The 19,502-nt window shown below is 46.0% G+C and overlaps 1 protein-coding gene across 10 annotated transcripts in view; it reads right to left on the bottom strand.

The window, feature by feature from the left end:
- The window catches only part of frmd4a (FERM domain containing 4A), a 169,353-nt gene that overhangs the window by 67,174 nt on the left and 82,677 nt on the right, over window positions 1-19,502 (bottom strand). For 9 of the 10 annotated variants that reach the window (XM_083762399.1, XM_083762403.1, XM_083762402.1 and 6 more), the window contains exon 2: window positions 8,200-8,265. In XM_083762399.1, the coding sequence (XP_083618525.1) occupies window positions 8,200-8,265 (66 nt within the window). Of the gene's footprint in view, window positions 1-8,199; window positions 8,266-12,375; window positions 12,856-19,502 lie in introns of those variants that run through there. The other variant, XM_083762407.1, reaches the window with a different exon arrangement.

Raw genomic sequence — 19,502 nt, forward strand, 5'->3', positions numbered from 1 at the left:
GGTTAGTTGCAACTGGCCACGCATGTTGGGAGCGACGGCGTTGTCAGACTAATGCCTGTCGGACTGTGTGTCTAACCAACGACAAGCCTGCTGCGAGCGAGTTAGCAACTACTAGTTAGCTAGTTAGCCAGCAGCCTGATTTCCAGGCTTATGTGACCAAAAAAGTTGTTGATGATGTCCTGCATACTACATTGGAGCTTTCAGACAGAGTCTATCAAAGCAGAAGCAGGCGGCTGCTGCCATATGCTGCTGGTTTGTGACATTCTGAGTAACAGAGCGCCCCACCCTGAGGTTAACCATGGGTGTGCCTCTCTGCCTACACACACATGCACGCACGCACACACACGCGCACGATGCACGAGCGTATATATTCTTTCAGAGCGAATGTTTTTAACTCAAATCTTTGCTTCTGGGGGGTCCCTCCCTGGAACAACATATTTTCAGATGGGGGTCGGCGGCCAATTACAGATGACAAAAATATTTGAGAAAGACTGAAACATTTTTTAGAATCGGCCTCAGGTCTAAATGGGTTAAAGGGAAGGGGATGATGTCATGCACACACACGCACACGGCCACACACGCGCGCACACACACACACACACACACACCACATCTCCACTGACCTAGATCCTACATAATAGGCCTTCGCCTACACATCCCTCTACACAGAAAGACCTTGGAGAGGAAGAGAGAGAGAGAGAGAGAGAGAGAGAGAGAGAGAGAGAGAGAGAAAGTGAAGGCTTGAAAGAGAAGGTGTGGACGAACAGTGCTACGGACAGTCGTACATATACTGTATATGGACGGATGGAATGGATGACTGACAGATCAGCTACACGTACAAGCCGATATACTCGATCACAACAGCCACATAATACGATTTGATCCGTCGCTGTGCGTTCCTACTCTCTCAATCTTCCCGGGTCTTTGTATAGTACTGTATGTCGCTCTTCCACTGCCGTACTACCTCTCCCTTTTCCGCTCTGCTCTCTCTCTCTCAGTCTCTCTCTCTCTCTCTCTCATTCTGTAATTGCTGTAATGAATGTTTTGGTGGGCTCTGAAACAGTGGTGGTCTCTCATTTACTTGGCCATCAGATGACAGCAGCCCTAGCAACAACAATTATTAGACAAGTCTGCACGCCGCCACACGACAACAGCACAACATCCAATAAACACAGAGGTCACCGGCAGATGGACAGACACGGTGACCAATGAGGAGAGATGAGGCTGGAAAAGAAAAGAAGAACGTGGTGGAATGAATGACGGCGGTGAAAACAAAATGCACAACGAACGAACGGCAAACGCCTCCCCTAAAGAATCCCATTTCCATAAGTGGGAAGAAAGGGTGGTGATCAAAAGGCACATGACGGAATACGTGATACGTGATCATGAATACTGAACGCACAATAATAGCCACGTGAAGTGCATTAGGGAAGGTAATTGAGTTAGGTTCTTCAAGAGATATAACCAGCACTCGCTTACTCACTCACACGCCCATCTGAGATGGGCGTGTACGCACGCACGCACACACGCACGCACGCATGCACGCACGCACGTGCATGCACACGCACACACACACACACAGCACACACACACAGCACACAAGGAGCACAGCACACCTCTGTGAGATGGCAGGCACCTAACACGATTCTAGGAAGTGTAATACTATTTCAGCAGAATACTAATTATGACCTGGATAGCTTGAGTGACACATGTGAACATAGACGCAGACACATTAGCAAACAGCTAAGGTACACAGACACACAAATGCACACAGACTTGCGGCCGGACACACACAGACACACACACACACACACACACACTCACAGAGGAAAGGAGACCCACTGATGCATATACCGCAGAGGCTGAACAACACAGAACTCATGCATGCTCACGCACAGTCGCACACACACACATTCTACAGACACTTGCTTATCTATCCAGCGTAGCAATCTATCAGAGCGGACAGCTTGCTGCTGCTAGCTCAGACGGTATTAGTGCTAACCAACATTTAGCCCCGCGCCTCCTCAGCAGCACAGGTCATTAAACGGCATAGGAATTACAGTGAGGAGCAGGGAGGAGACACACTTAATGTGTACCCACAGTCAGAGGGCTGAGCGACACTCAAAACAACACTGCACACACTAGACCTAGTGCTGCACTCAAAACAACACTGCACACACTAGACCAACAACACTGCACACACTAGACAGACCATAGTGCTGCACCATTCACTGCACACACTAGACCTAGTGCTGCACCATTCTTCCATACTATTGGTCCGACTGTCATTAGACCGACAACATACCTCAAACCCTAACCTAACCCTAACCGCAAGCACGGGAGCAGTGCATATTTGACCGCATGTGTGACCGTTGTTTCCGCATGTCGGTCCGTTGTTGGTGTGTCTAATCTGTGTGTGCATCCCTCTCGATTTCCCCCCACAAGAATTGAGATCCCGATTCTCACACGATTCTCATATTTTCCATGAACATATTGATTAAAAAAACATAAACAAAAACAGTAACTAAAATTAATTGGACAGCCAACTAGTGCTGCACGATTCTTCACAAAATGGTGTCTGACTCTGAATCTAGATCTCAATCTTTTTTTCTATTAATTGTGCAGCACTACTAGACCACTGTTTCCCAAACAGTGGGTCGGGACCCATTTGTGGGTCGCGGACACATCGTTATGGGTCCCCACTCTCCATAGCTTTTGTTTGACCTACATTTGGTTTTTAATTATTATTATTTCACATTTTCAAAAGACATTCCCGAAAAAACATGACGTTTCATGAATTAATAACAAAATCCAATGATTTTATTTCAGTAATGAAGAAATGAAACAAAAAATATCTAAGAAGTAGTGAAAATAGCGAGCTTGTAGATCTGCTATTTTCACTAGTTTGGGCCCCGGGGGCGAATATCTAAAATTCTGTTTTGGGTCCAGGGCACTAAATAGTTTGGGAACTGCACACACTAGACAGGAAGTTACAGTCAACGTTTAGCTCAGCTCTTGGCGCCTCCAGGGATTGTTTTGGGTTTTTCTTTTTCTTTTGAGGGAAGCTTTTCTGTTCACTAATACACCATTAAAGTCATTTCAGTACATCCATATATAGCATTCCCCCCCCCCCCCTCAAAGTGTTGTGGTGATGATACAGACAGTATATAGTGTTTGAAGAACAAATTTGCTAGCAATACTCTTTGGCAAGTCTTAGGTGATGTGTGAGCCAAATAAGAAAGTTTGCTGGCAAGTCCCCTGATGTCTGCAGTCAATCATGTTGCAAAGAGTAAACTGGAAGGGCACGTCTTTGCAGGGACATGTTGTCATCTTAAATGGATTTAAAATCCATCATTATCAACTCGTTACCCGCCGGCGTTTAAGGTCACAAAAAGCCACAGCCTGCCGCCTATAGACCACCATTCATAAGAGCCTTTATTCTGAAGTGCTGACCAGCTGAGTCAACAACTTGACAATGGTACATATCCTCCTCAGTAAGCTATTCACTCATCAGCAAACCTCATAACAGGTTAACCTGAGCGAGTGCAGATGTTTGATGCTGCGATTTGGGTCTCATCACGGTTTACTTCCAATAAGTCTGCCTGCCGGCACATTGCCCTGCTAATGAGGCATCCCTCAATAAACAAAGGGCTAATCATGCACATGCACACACACCCACACACTCACACACACACACACACACACACACACACACACACACACACACACACACACACACACAAACACACACACGCTCACACACTCACACACTCAAAGGTAGGAAGGGGTGAACGACACTTCTGGGATTAAACAGCGCTGGAGCCAAATGCTGTGCATATGAGCTGATTATAGCAAAAAGGCGATCCAGTGGTTCCGTGTCTGCATGCTCTGCCTGGCTTCACCACATGATCTGTCATAGCAGGGGATTCAACAGCACTGACACGACCACAGCCCTGTCAAATGATCACGCAAGTCGTGATGATGTAGCCCAACTGTAGCACCTCGGAGACAGGCTGTGGTGGAGGTGGTTGGCTTTGCCGCTAGTCTCAGACGCGTTCTTTTTTTATTAACTTGACTCTGCTATAGCTTCCATTCCCAGCGCAAGACGTCCTTGTTGGCAAACAAGAAGAGCCGTGGTTCTCCTCCTCGGAGCACAGGAAAAACTCAGAATAACACTGGAATTCTCTACGGTCCCACTAAAACCACCCCATGCTCGTCTACTCAAACATCCGCTCGACAGAGAGAGAGAGAGAGCTTGCTGTATCCTGATACGCCAAGAGTTCTGTTAATAACATCCTCTCTTCCTGTCATATGCTTTCGCTCGCTCATCCCGTCTTTTTCACGAGCCATAAACGGCCACTGGAACAGCCATTCTCACACTGTAAAAAACTGCATTCGCTGACGCCATAACAGATCAATGTATCGACCAGGTTTCTGCAGCGACGATGATCACATCATGCCCCTGCACTCCTCCAACATGTTTCATCACATGCATTAAGACTTGCTATAAGGTCTTTTTATTTTCCTTTATGTTTTGCTCCAATTTCACGTGGGTAAAATTATGTTTAATTACTTTAATAATGTAATAATTACCACATATGTTGCGTGCACACGGGCAGATGTAAAGATACAGTCTACCATTCATTTTCAATGGAATCCACCGACATGAAGACACAAAGATAAATCCGACATTTGTAGCTGCTGCAAAAGATACAAAGCTACAAAAAAATATGAGCTGGTTTCAACTTCAGCTACAAAGACACAAAGCTACAACTACGCTGTGTAGCTTTGCATCTTTTGTATCTTTTGCATCTGCCCATGTGAACACAGCAGATTAGACCACCATTTATACTTAAAGTAAACTACTTATAGTTGACGGGGGTCAGCTCTGTAATTACTTGCGCAAGCAGAGCGCGCAAGTACTGTCATCGGCTGGATATGTATGTATCTATGTATGTCGGGGTAAGAATGGTGGTCCCTTATTGGCTGTTGATGATGATGTAACTTGCAAGTACTTGCATGCTTTGCTTGTGCACAAGTATAGGCCATGTATGGCCTATACTGGTGTGCAAGGCGCAAGTTGGCACCGAGACAGAGTGCATTTCTAGTTGGTTCACTCTTTTTAGCCTCTGCTCCAGTCCAAATCTCTTAACCAAAATAACTGATCAACAAGCTCACAACGCATTGCGTGGTAGAGCCATTCTTGGCAACCCCCCCCCCCCCCCCCCCCCTGAATAGGGATGATCCAAGTGGCAGAACTTAAATAACTGGAACTCTCAAGAGTTTCTGCCAAATTCTTACCCTTTGATCACTTTGATACACTTTCTAGGCCCCAAAACATTCCTCTTCAGGGACGCGTCATACATTTGAATCTGGGTTTAACTGCGCTGGACAGGGAGATGTCCTGCATAATGATACTACCATACGACACAGCAGGAGGATGATGAGCCTCAGCTCACTTCTCTTTCTCTATGCTGAGTCGTCAAGCAGGCCTCCTCCCTGTAGTCCAGGGGTTATGGGATATTATTGTATTGTGTTGAATCATGTGTTGATGTGTCATTACTGTGTATTGTTCATAGATTACTGTATCTTTGGCTCTGCTCTGGGGGGGTTGTTGATATCAGAGCTGTGTCTTGGTGCACAGATAATCAGAGATATCAAATGTGATATCAGACCTGTGTCTCTGTACGCAGATCATCTGATATCACATGAGCAGAGCCACACCGCCATACTATCATGCAAAAGCTTAAATGGTCTTGATAAATCTGAGCCGAAGTGTCTCAATGAACTATTATTCCCACTACTCTCTCTGTTTCTTCAGTCACATCCTCTCTCTCTCTCTCTCTGCTTTCCTTCGGTATATCTCTTTCACTTCCTCCTGCGTCTCTCGTCTCCTCTTTCCCGGGTAAAGGAAGGAGTATGAACGGATGGATGGGCGGAGGGTGGGAGGATGAGGCGGAGATGATGGGATCGTACTACTTTGGCATTAAGAAGGAGAGTTATGAGGAAAGGTGAGGCGAGATAAGACGTATAGAGCAGAGAAATAAGAAAGACACTGGGAGAGTGAAGGTGAGGTGGCAGCAGCAGAGTGAGAGATGTCGTCCGATCAGATAGAGGGGGAGAGGGACGGGAAGAATGAGGGCGGCGAAAGGAGGCTATTTGAGAACTGTTCTGCCCGAGTAATCAAATCACATGGACTGCAGACTCTCCTTTCTCCATTCACCTCTATTCTCCCATTCCCATTCCTTTGGCCTAATCTATCTCTCTCTCTCTCTCTCTCTCTCTCCCTCTCTCTCTCACTCTCGGTTTGCGAGTGCAAGAGCGTGTGTGTGTGTGTGTGTGTGTGTGTGTGTGTGTGTGTGTGTGTGTGTGTGTGTGTGTGTGTGTCTCTCTCTGGTGTGCGTGTGTGTCTCTCTCTCATTATCTATCTCTCTCCAGGAATACCCAGGGCTCTCATCCCTAGTTGCCTCGGGAGTCTCATCTCCAATCATTTCGTCGTCTTCTACTCCTTCTTCTTCAGCGTTCTTCAGAGTAATTATACGCTCCCTTTCGTTCACTCCGCTTATCCAGTGGAATGGGATAATGGTTGGACCGACACAAGGGGAGCGGGGAGGTCAGGAAGAGGGGAAGAGGGCCCGGATGGTTAGCTCAACCGTCTGGGCATGCGGCCGCGGCTCCGCGGCTCCAGACATAAAAAGAAAAGGATCATCACAAGTCAACCCCGATGCGTCGCTGGGACAGAGGGATGGTGGAGACAGTGAAGCATCCTCAATCACAACCAGGAAGTCCAACAAGAGACAGATGGAAGCGGAGGGAGGGTGGTGTGGAGCGGGATGGGGCGGGGCGGGCGGGGGGGTGGGGGGTAGAGTAAATGGAGACGTGAGAGGAGGTGTAGTTTGTCATGGATGAGTCTGTCAAATGACCGTTGAGGCGGACCTGCAGGCCAGGACAGATGACCTCCTGCCTGTCCCACTGACCAGCCGGGAGGGGGGGGGGGGAGAGAGAGAGGGAGAGAGAGAGAGAGGGAGAGAGAGGTAGGGATGGATGGAGCTGTGTATCATTACTGCCCGAGAGGCCCACAGGGCTACTTAACCCATTTTGACCTGAGATCAGATTCTAAAAATGTCTTCTACATCCTGACAGTTTTCTGAAAAAGCTATGTTTCTATGTCAAAAGTGTACTTAAGTACAGTACTTAAGTAAAAAACTTAGGGGCTCAAGCGAGCTTTGTTTTGGGCAGGGTGGTTGGAGGTATAAGATGAGGCATCATTAGCTACAAACAGATAGATGTCTGGGAGGAATGATGGATGGATGGGGGATGTTTTACTGTCTGTGGGCCTGGCGACCAGACTGTGTGTGTGTGTGGATAAAGGATGAGGTTAGGAGAGCATGGGTTACTGTTTAGTATAGGACATCATTAGGAGTAAACTGTGTGTCTGTGTGTCTGCTGGGCTTCTGTAAGGAGCCTAGGGTCACAGTTGGGTTCACTGTGCGTGTGTGTGCATGTGTGTGCATGTGTGTGTGCATGTGCGTGCGTGCGTGCGCAACAAGGGATCAGGTGAGAGGCAAGGCAAAGCAAAGTCACCACTTTCTCTTGGTCAGCAGTAATTGAGCCCCTCAGGACGGTGTGCTAACATCACTTCTCTCACTCTCTCTCACCCCCCCCCCCCCCCTCTCTCTCTCTCTCTCTCTCTCTAAGGCAGTGGTTTTCATTTCAACCAGTGGTCCTTCAGGGGGTTCCAGGTGGTCCCCAGCTAAACGTTGGAGAGTTGGTAACCAAATGGATCCTCATGGGTTTGAGAGTGTAAAATGAATGTTACACTCTCAAGAGTTAAATTGTTGTTAAACATCTGCATTACTTAATTTACAAGAAGTCACATTCAGAGAGAATGTAGAAGAATTGTTATTTTGATCAACGCTTGCCTGGTATCTCTCCTAATGGTACCAACATCAATACAGCATAGAATTGCACAAAATCTTATCCAAAGACAACAAAATATTCTTAAGTTTTGCGTCTGAGAGGCTAAATCTCATCAAATGGTGGTCCGTGGCTCAAATGATGTATGAATAATGGTCCTTGATATGAAAGGGGTTGAAAAGCACTGCTCTAAGGAATGAAAGGGGAGTCAGCAAAGAGCGAGAGACAAAGCAAGAGACTAGAGAAGAAACAAGAGAGAGAGAAGAAACATGGAATAATCACCTGTACAAGGAGCTCCAGCTTCCTGTCGTCCAGGAGATGAACCTGACATCGCCTCCCCTCCGTCATCTGAGGAAGACAAAGAAGAACAAGACACAGGCGTTGTTGTTAACACGATGGGTGTCAGACTCATGTTTATGTATGTACAGTTCACAATTATTCACAAACTCAATCGTATCTACAAAGGTGTGTGTAATGTATGCCGCTAGATGTGTATGCCGCTAGATGTGTGTGTGTGTGTGTGTGTGTGTGTGTGTGTGTGTGTGTGTGTGTGTGTGTGTGTGTGTGTGTGTGTGCGTTGCACGCGCTGCAAACAAGGTTATAGCAGCACTAACTACTCGACACAATAGAGAGAATGTTTCCTGGCTTTATGTCTTCCTAACCGACAGACATAACTGACATTCCTGTTTGAGCAGGAAGTCCATTCACCATCACAGTCAGAGAGTGCAGTACAGTCATCACAAAGATGTACGTATACTCTGCACGGCGTCCATGTGTGTCTATGTATGTGCACGTGCGTGCGTTGGGCTGTTATTATTGCGGTGTGTTTTTGGTACAGTAAACACTGCCAAAGAACTGATGACATCCATCTGGCCACTTCGGGCCGTAAACACAGAAGCAGGTGCGACCATCATGAGACAAGGAATGGTGGAAAAAATAAAAAGAGTTTCATGCACATCACACACACACACACACACACACACACACACACACACACACACACACAGGGCTCTATTCTGTTTTCGTGCTACCCTCTTCCCCAACGGCCGATCTACAAGCTCGGTGCGCGTTGCATTGCGACACGTCGTATGCTTGTAGATCTGCTATTTTCGTAAGGTTAAATAAATCTAATTCTTCAACACAGCAGACGTACAAGCCTTGCCAGAGACTTCTGCGTGTGAATGCATTTGTGCACAAGCGCTTGTGTGTGTGTGTGTGTGTGTGTGTATGTGTGTGTGTGTGTGTGTGTGTGTGTGTGTGTGTGTGTGTGTGTATGCATGCGTGTGTGTGTGCGTGTTCTCTCAGCACATGTGGAGTTTCTCTAGCTCTCTTGACAGGAAGTGGGGACCCTGAGGAGCACAAACACCCTCTTCGTCCCGCCTACACTTCCCCCACATCTGGGAGACTGGGTGAGGAGGAAGGGGGGGGGGGGAGACCGACCGGGTGAGGAGGAAGGGGGGGGGGGGGGGGGGGGGGGGGGGGGGGGGGGGGGGGGGGGGCTGGAGGAGGGAGACCACTTCATTCTGTAGCACGTGAGATCTATATTCAAAATGATTCAATGATTCCGGTAATTGACACAGATTCGTCATGAATTTAAAATCCAAGAAATGGCACAATATTCCTCTGTCACCAGATCAACCTATTAGCAAACTGATATCAGTCAGGCTCTATCCAAAACAACGCTGTCTCAACTCCCAAAAGGCATATTTTCCACGTGACTTTTGGGGAATGTATGATTTAGGATTTTGTGCCTGTCGGGACATAGCGTCGTCAGCACAATGACGCTCAAGTGGACTTCGCAAAAATCGCAACGTTTGGCGACCCCGTGGCTCAAGTCTGCTTGAGACGGCTATTTTGTCTGACCGTCAAAAACGCTGACAACTGGACTAAAAAGTCAACATAGGCCTTATTTGCCCCCCCTTCTTCAAGGCACACAGTGGTCACAATATTCCTTTTGGGGAGTGAGACAGTGTTGTTCAAAACACAGCGATATGTATATACTGTACCAGCTCAGTGGCCTTGTGGTTAGAGTGTCAGCCCTGAAACTGGGAGGTTGGGGTTCGATCCCCGACCGGGTCATATCAAAGACTGTAAAAAATGGGACCCACCCAATGCCTCTCTGCCTGGCACTCAGCATCAAGGATTGGGGGGTTAGAGTATACAATCAATCTACAAATGATTCCCGAGCACGGCACGGCTGTGGCTCACCGTTCCAAGAGATGGGTCAAATGCGGAGAACAAATTCTGCATATAGCAATGTATGTATGTGACAAATAGTAGGAATGTATATGCATCGCATATGGGCAGCCGAGTCCGTCTCAGGCAAGGGATTAGAGAGATCATATACATGCTGGCGTGGAACGGCTGTGTCCTCAACAACACTGTAATATACGCCTACTTACTGTAATATATTATGCTTACCTACTCACCACTGGCCAGATAGCATAGAGGTGAGAGTTATAGCAATGAACTGAAGATACTACAGGCGGAGTACTGTCTCCAAACTCATCTGTGGGTGTGTGTGCGTGTGCGTGTGCGTGTGCGCGCGTGCGTGCGTGCCTGCACAGTTCTTTGAAGGGCTTAGTTAATAGTTACCCCTCCCATTCGCTCATTCATCTGATGTGGTTTGGGGGTTTAGATTGGGTGCACCTGTACACACACACACACACACACACGTCACACATATGTACCAAAATAAAACTCTCTTATACTGTCTCTTACAATTACTACATTATTACTGCTGTGTAGTAGTAAGTCAGTGGTGCGTGCATTAGGCTATTGAGAGGATGCACTCTATCAAGCACACTGTTATATCTGATATAGATACAGATCTGTTCGTGGATAGTATCTGTATTTTATTGGCCAATAAAAGTAATTGGTTGGTTCGAATAACACTACAATCCAAAATGTGTTTGAACACTGTGGTACGTTCACACATAGGTGTCTCAGCTAACCACACTGTTTGTCCCTGAGTCTGGGACGTTCTAGTGAAAAGAGTGGGCTACACCAGTGGTTGTCAAAGTGGCACACTCACGCACGCACGCACGCACACACACACACACACACACACACACACACACACACACACACACACGCACACACACGCACAGGCACACACACACACACACACACACACACACACACACAGAGGCTTCGCTTGGATCACCCTTGGGAATAGTACAATAGCATCAAGGTTATAAATCACTGCCTGGCAGCTACATTTGGGTAGCTCAATATTGCAGGGACAGTTTCTCATTATCTACAGTAAATAGCCTACATTTAGTATAAGTATAAATGTCATATGCCACAAATTGGACACACGCTTCTTACTGTTCCATGGACGACAAATACAAATATAATTTAACTTTCCATATATGTATGAATAACTTGCTGGCTGTCTCTGATTGAGCACAAAAGAAAAAGCTCTGCAAAACACATCATCGTTTTAAAGGTAGTGTAAGTGATTTTCTTTGGCAAAAATAAGTGTTAAAAAGCTCTATGTTGTGATAGTACTCATTGCTATAGTGTTTGTTCAGTAACAGGAGTCTCCATACTGTATGTCTCTCCAGCTTTTTATTAAACAGAAAATGCATTTTCAGAAACCAAAACTGAAACTGGGATAGCAATTTTATCCAATCAGGATAGAGAACGCAGTCAGGATACAGATTAAACAAGTGGAATTGTAAGTGATGACACAAATAAAAACACTATCAAAATGAAGCTCATAAATATCTACTCTCTCCTGATTGGCTGAAATTTGGTCACCTACCTGAACATGTATTTTCTGTTTATTAAAGAGAACATGGAGAGACAGGGAGAACAAACACTTAGAGCAATGATACTATCACAATATAGTGACTACCTTTACACAAAATGTTTTACAACAAAAGAAGAAATATCACTTACACTACCTAATAGTAATAAAGACTGTGCTGTATTTTGATCTCACACGGCCAATACACTAAACATTGGCACTCACTAGCCTTGAGCTTGAACACTGTACACTGTACTGAACAATGGTGTGATGCACTGTAATATAAAAGTGATGTTTAAAGATGCCATTTGGTTTTGAAGCACACGTGTAAAGATGATTAAAAGTGGCGTGTGTACCTCATCATCATGTCATAGAGTGATTCACATCACAACAACCGACATTTTTGACCGATTATATGAGACAGGTTTGGCCAGCCTACAGTACATCCTCAAAGGCCTGACTCACTGGCATGTATGGTGAGACTGTCACTGAGGACACACAAAGCAGCTGAAAACGATGAAACGATTATGTTTTATTTATAATCGTCCAAAGCAAGCCGCTTGGCCGCGTCTCCACACTCCATGTCTTTCTATTTTGCCGATAAAAGCACTAGACAGACAAGCCCTATAACATCTTATCATGACTGTGCCGAAAACAGCAACACACACACACACACACACACACACACACACACACGCTTTTACCTTTCACATTCACCGTCCGTGACGCTCCGTCACAAGCAGGAGGGGTTTCGTTTTTGCACAAGCCGAATTAATCCCCCAAAACGAAACGAAAACGTGTATTAATACCACCAGTCCACCGCCGCCGGCTCGGTAAAATCCCTTTAATCCGGCCTTAGAAGAGGAGGCACATCAGCATCCATGTTACTGACCGACCGGTGCCACTCGCATGTAGGCTAGTAGCAGCCAGCAGCGACGCGGATCGGATCACTCCCTTCCCCTGTGCAGTGCGCGCGTGTGTATTTCCAAATAAATGTTATTTATACACAGACAGCGCACAAACCGAGGACGCCAGAAGACATAATCCCATGCTGCTGTTTGTTCTTCTTAAAGGCCGATAATAAGTTCAACAATAACACAGAGAAGTGTTTCAGCAAGGTCTCGTGGTGGTGGAACGCCTCCTCCTCCTCCGACCTCCATACGGCGACGCTTTCAGCAGCTCTTCTCCATCCTGCATCCTCCTCCCTTATTCTCAGAAGGCGCTCTCTCTCTCTCTCTCTCTCTCTCTCTCTCTCTCACACACACACACACACACACACCGGGCTGCCCCCCCTCCTCCTCCTCTCTCTACCGTAATACACCGGCACCGTGCACACTACCACGAACGTTCACGTTGTCAGTGTGAACGAACGAACATGCACGGCAGCACGGGACTGGAGAGACCGTACCAACGGCGAACAAGCGCAGGGGACCGACACGACAGATATAAAAGCATAAAAATGTACTAGACTAGTACTCTCTCCTCTCAGACTGATTCCCCCTGCGGTGACTGCCTTGCTGTTTCTATTCTATCTCTGTGTTGTTGGTTGCCTCGAAAAACACGGGAATAATGGAGGCAAGATGTGGGGGCGGGGAGAGAGAGAGGAAAGGGGGAATTTTCTGCAGCAAGCAAGCAAGCAAACAGCTCACACGGTCATGAGAAACTGCAGACTCTCCCCCCCCCCCCCCCTCCCTCAATTTCAATTCAAAGGGGGTTTATTGGCATGGGAAAAAAACGTTTACATGCCAAGCAAATGTAAAGTACAAGTATGGGGGGAAAAACAAGCAAAAATAGAAAATGTAGGTACAATTATAGACTTTTAGAATAAAGCCATGTGTAAATAGAGCTGTGTAACTAACTTGGAATCACATCTCTCTCTCTCTCTCTCTCTCTCTCTCTCTCTCTCTCTCTCCCCCTCCTCTCTGCCTTTGTGCATGTGAATAGCCGACCTACAATACAAACAAACTGGATCTGCACACCATTACAGGCAGGAATCAGTGGAAGTGAGAGAGGGCTCTCCCCCCTTTCTCCACCTTCCGTTTCTTAGGTTTGGTTTGGTTGTCTTGCCTGAATGATTCCTGGGCTCTGGACCCACACTACTGCAACCTAACTTTGACTGAACCGCTTTTTTTGTTGTATGACCTAAATTGGGCACTTTGTGTGTTCACATCAGTTAGTTGGACGTTGGTTGGAGCAGCAGCCGAGCCGTTGAAACCACAACGTGTTAACATAACAGAATGTGCCCAGTTTTCTGTACTGTAAATAGACCTTAATGCGTAATGAAGGTGGGATTGAGTTTTGCCTAAAGGCATTAACTTATTTTTCAATGATTCTTTTTTGGATATAGGCTAGCGGCAGCTCCTATTTGTTATTCCATCCATCCATATTCAACCGCTTATCCGTAGTCGGGTCGCGGGGGCAACAGCTCCACCAGAGAGCTCCAGACTTCCCTCTCCAGAGCAATTAACATTAGTAACTTCCTCCTGGGGGATCCCGGGGCGTTCCAAGGCAAGTGAGTCGATGTGATTCCTCCAACTGCGCCTTGGTCTGCCCCGGGGTCTCCTCCCAGTTGGACGTGCCTCGAGGACCTCCCTAGGGAGACACCCAAGAGGCATCCTAACCAGAAGCCCGAACCACCTAAGCTGTCTCCTTTCCGAGCGAAGAAGCAGCGACTCTACCCTGAGTCTCTCTTTATTTGTATGTACAAGTATAACACGTGCATTAAGGTTGTGTGTGTGTGTGTGTGTGTGTGTGTGTGTGTGTGTGTGTGTGTGTGTGTGTGTGTGTGCGTGCGTGCACGTGCGGGTGTGCGTGTGTGTGTGTGTTTTTGTGTGTGTATGTGTGTGCACGTGTGTTGGAACTGCCTCCAAGGAAAGCCCATGCACGTACCGGCTTTTGTGTGTTAAGCCAAAGAGTACAGCTGTCAACATCATAGGGACTCATACTGTGATTGAAGATTAACACAACTTCAGTTCAGAGCTAGTTTCTTCTAAAAATGAATTGGCTTTACTGACCCTCTGTCGCAAATTACACCACATCTGTGCCAAACAGTACAGCACTTGCGCCGTAGGCCCATATATGAAACATGATATAGGATCTGCGGGCTCCATTATAAAAAAAAACCCTCACCACTGGAATTAAGCTATAAAGAGACGCTGTTTCAGTGCGTTCGGATTAGGATTCAACGTTTTTTAGCTTAGCTTGCTGAATGCATGAGGTTAAATGAGTGGTGTTGAGGAGGTGGTGTACTTTCCCCTCCCAGTGGACTTTTTTTTCTGTTTCTTGGATATTTTTGGCCTGTTCCAGACACCGGAAACGGGCCTGTCCAACTTAAACTTCTCCAGATGACTCTTTCTTTTGGCTTTAATACATATGCCCCCCCTCTCCTTCTCTGTCTTTCTTTGGCCAAATACATATCTGCCCTTATTGGCAGCTTCCTCAGTGAGCTATCACAAGGGTCCTGTTGTTTGGCCCAGACTAGGGAGGGAGGAAGAGAGAGAGAGGGAGAGAGGGACAGTGGAGGGAGAGGGTGGAGGAAGGAAGGCAGGCAGGCCAAAGAAAAACAGAAGAAGAAGAAGGCAAATAAAACCTAGAGCCTGAGCACATTTGAGACGCAATGAGAATCCCTGACACGCGTTTGTCTTCCTGTTACCGGTACAGTAGCACTATAGATGTGAAGAGGTAGAATAGATAGTCTGTTGGACGGTATATAGACAGAAAGCCAGGAGATGAAAGCCATTTGATTTAAGTGACATTTTCGCTGCGTTTATTTTAAACCTTTATTTAGTTCTCGGAGAACACACTGAGGGCTGCAGGGACCCTCTTTTTCAGCGGTGACGAGATTACAACAACTGAATAAAAAAACATTTCATCACATAGTTTATCAACATAAATTTAAAACAGGTACAATTGATTGAGATTGAACCAAAGTTGATTATGTCCGACTGAAAACAACTGTTATGTGTGCTTGCACGTTCCACACGCAATAACCCTTGTGTGACCTACGTCAAGGGGCTGTTTGGGTGGGAGTAACAAGGTGAGGAACACTAGGTGTTACATATAATATCTGCTGGGCCCTTTTACAGGGCCTTGTTAAATGGAGCCAGCCCAGTGGTGCGCTGCTATTCTGGGCACAGAGGTGTGGTCACGAGGAGGTGCTGATCCAGGTCATTTCTGTAGGTCCCGGGGGGGGGGGGGGGGGGGTCTGTGGAAGGCAGTGGTGGAAAGTAACTAAGTACATTTGCTTAAGTACTGTACTTAAGTACAGTTTTGAGGTATTTGTTTTACTTTACTGGAGTATTTCCAATTTTCAGTATACTTCTACTTTGCCGCCACTACATCTCAGAGGCAAATATTCTACTTTTACTCCACTACATTCTTTTTTTTTTTTTTTTTTTTTGTGGCTTTCGCCTTTATTTTTTATTTTTTTATGGAGGGACAGACAGTAGGCTGACAGGAAATGGGGAGAGAGATGGGGGGAAGACAAGGCCGTCAGGATCGGGAGTCGAACGTGCGGCACACTGCCAGACTGGATTACCAGCCAAGGTGCCTGGACCGCTGAGCCATGGCCCTAGCCTCCACTACATTTATTTGACTATCTGGATGTGAAGGCCCACATGAGTACCAAACTCAGATGACCGCCTCCAATGAAAGCCCTCGGGAAGTTGGTGGCATGAAAAAGTGGGTCATAAACACCAAAACCAAACTAAAGTTTGGCTTCTGGAACATCTATTTGACAGCTTTAGTTACTAGTTACTTTGTAGATTTGTATTATTATTGCAAAACATACAGTAACCATGCACTTCAGCCCTATATATACATTTTGGCCATTTGAAAATAGCCACTCACAATGCGTGGCAATGCGATGCATTGTGAGCTTGTAGATCGGCTATTAAATTTTTTTTTAATACATTTTGAAAACTTGAAACGGGACATTCTGCATAATTAGTACTTTTACTTTTGGTTCTTTTGGTAAGTACATTTTGATACCAATACCTTTGTACTTTTACTCAAGTCTATTTTGAATTCCGGACTTCTACTTTGAGAGTATTTCTACATTGATTGCAGTGTTTACACTTTTACTTAAGCAAAACATTTGAGTACCTTTTCCACCACCGCATGGCGGAAGTCTCTGGGAGCAGGGGTGAGGTGGGTTTGGCAGGCAGGCAGGCAGCACGGGGTTATTACCAGTCAGGGTTTTGGGGTTGGGCAGGGGATCGGCGACGGTGGGGTTTTGAGGCGAATGCACGAGGTAACCTATATTGATGGAATACGATATAAACAGCGCCCAGTGGTTTAATTGAAGCAAGATGGAGAATCCCTTTAACCCTTTAGGCGGTAGACACTGACGATACCATAATCTTGCTCTCCTTTTTCCAGTCATTCTCCCTGAGTACCTCAGGGTGACCCTGTCACTTTCTCTCGTAGGCACAACAGCAGGAGCATTGTGACAAAAAACAATCCTCCATGTTGATTTACACCATGCAGATCATTACAGCTGAATCTGGGCTTCAAGACCCCTCGTCAGTTTTAAAGCAACTTCTCGGTCCCAGCATATGGTACAGATTACTTTATACAGCGCTACGCTTAACGCACAACTCAGCCCACAGTATTACACCAGAGAGAGAGAGAGAGAGAGAGAGACAACTGAACATCATAGATCGATAACGGTGGGTTCCTCTCCTGGATGGAGGACTCATCTCTGTATCTGCTGGGCTGTGAGGGAGCCATGCATGGGCAGGGAGGGTCACAGTAAGGAAGCCTGGAATGTCTAGAGTAACGTCTGACCGGCAGCGATCTGTTTTGTTTGTGCGTGTGTGTGTGTGTGTGTGTGTGTGTGTGTGTGTGTGTGTGTGTGTGTGTGTGTGTGTGTGTGTGTGCGCGTGAGCTCCACCCTCGATCCCGCTGCCTGTGAGTGACTGTGGGAGTGAAATATGGTTCCAGTTAGGAGCTTTTTTCTTTTTTTCTTTTTCAAATCAGAAACACACCAGCGCTTCAAACAAACTGCAGATATTTCTGTAACCGAGCCTGCTTTGTTCTGATCTTTTTTTTTGTATATAAAAGCTTTATTCTCAGGCATTTTCCCAAAATGCAGGCCTCGTTGTTGTTTTACCTTATCACCATTTTTCACTGGTTTGTCGTGACCCAAAGCTGTGTGACTGAAGCTGGTACATGAATGTATCAGCATTCCACTCTTACTGTACATACATACTGGGCATAGTTGTGTAAACTGTACAGTACAGTAGCCGGCAAAATGATGACATCACTAGACTAGACCAACTCCACAGTAAGTTATTGTATACACCCTCAGAGCAGTGGTGGAAAAAGTACACACATCTTTCACTACTCATTATGCATACCTCAAAATGGTAAATTATTAAAGTAAATGTACTGAATGTGAGTGAATATTTTACATCACATAGAAAAACGAGTCCGGTAGTAGTTGTTGACCTGATCCTCCACCATCTAGTCTTTCTCTCTCTCACACACACAAACACACACACACACACACACACACACACACACACACACACACACACAGACGGCAGGGAAGATTATGCCAATTGTGAGTGTGTGTCAGTGCAGTGTCTCTGTGTGTGTGTGTGTGTGTGTGTGTGTGTGTGTGTGTGTGTGTGTGTGTGTGTGTGTGTGTGTGTGTGTGTGTGTGTGTGTGTGTGTGTGTGTGTGTGTGTGTGTGTGTGTGTGTGTGTGTGTGTGTGTGTGTGTGTGTGTGTGTGTGTGTGTGTGTGTGTGCGTGCGTTCGTGCGTGCGCGCGCGTGTGTGTGTGTGTGCCCAGAGCGAATAGGGGACTAACAAAAGAAAGCAGTGTGTTATCATTTCATGGGGAAATTATAGTGTACCTTATGACTTGACGCAACGTGCATTCTAGAATCTGGATATCTCTCAATGTTTCTCTCAAATTCATCCCCTTTGAAGAGGAGTGCTCACAAAACACTGGTTTCTTTCTAGATCCACAAACGTTTGACCATCACTGTATACTAGAGACACAGTTGTCTTCTTATGCTGCGTTCACACTGGCAGATGCAAAAGATTCAACGATACGTTAAACTAGCTCAACTTCTTTGTAGCTGTTGTAGGTTTGTATAGCTTTTGCAGCAGCTACAAACGTCGGCTGTATCTTTGTATCTTCATATCGCTGGCTTCCATTGAAAATGAATGGTAGACTGTATCTTTGTATCTGACCGTGTGAAAGCTTTTAACACATTTTCTTCTTTTTGCACCCGGCAAACTCAGTAGTGCTAGCTAGCTGCATCATGTCCCCATCGTCTTCACACTGGCATCCATCGTTTCCTTTTCCTTTACAACTCTCGCAATGGACTCCATTGCAGGATCTTTCTTTAGCTTTAGCTAAAAAGGCAAGACGTGTGTAGCAAAAACAACTGGGTCACGCATGCACACATGCAGGCACACAGGGAGTCAAGCCCTCCTAAAATGCCTGCTGTTCTATTTACTATAAAGCAGGGCCAAAGCAAACGTCTCCCTGTGTCACGACCATGCAGGCGCATATAGGAGCTTTCTGCAGCCACAGTGGGCTGACGCTGCGTACAGTCTGTGTGTCTGTGAGTAAGAGCAAGCAGTGGTGGAGAAAGTACTCACATGTTTTACTTAAGTAAAAGTGTCAATATTGCAATATAGAAATACTATAAAAGGAACTCAGTATGCAGAATGTCCCATTTCAAAATTTCAAATGTATAAAATAGCAGATCTACAAGCTCACAATGCGTTGCGATGCGATGCATTGTGAGCCATATTTTCAAATGGCTGAAATTATAGGGCTGAAGTGGTTAATGTATGTTTTGTAATAATAATC

This window comes from Protomyctophum parallelum (assembly GCF_964188405.1).
Source record: "Protomyctophum parallelum genome assembly, chromosome: 4".
NCBI lineage: Eukaryota > Metazoa > Chordata > Actinopteri > Myctophiformes > Myctophidae > Protomyctophum > Protomyctophum parallelum.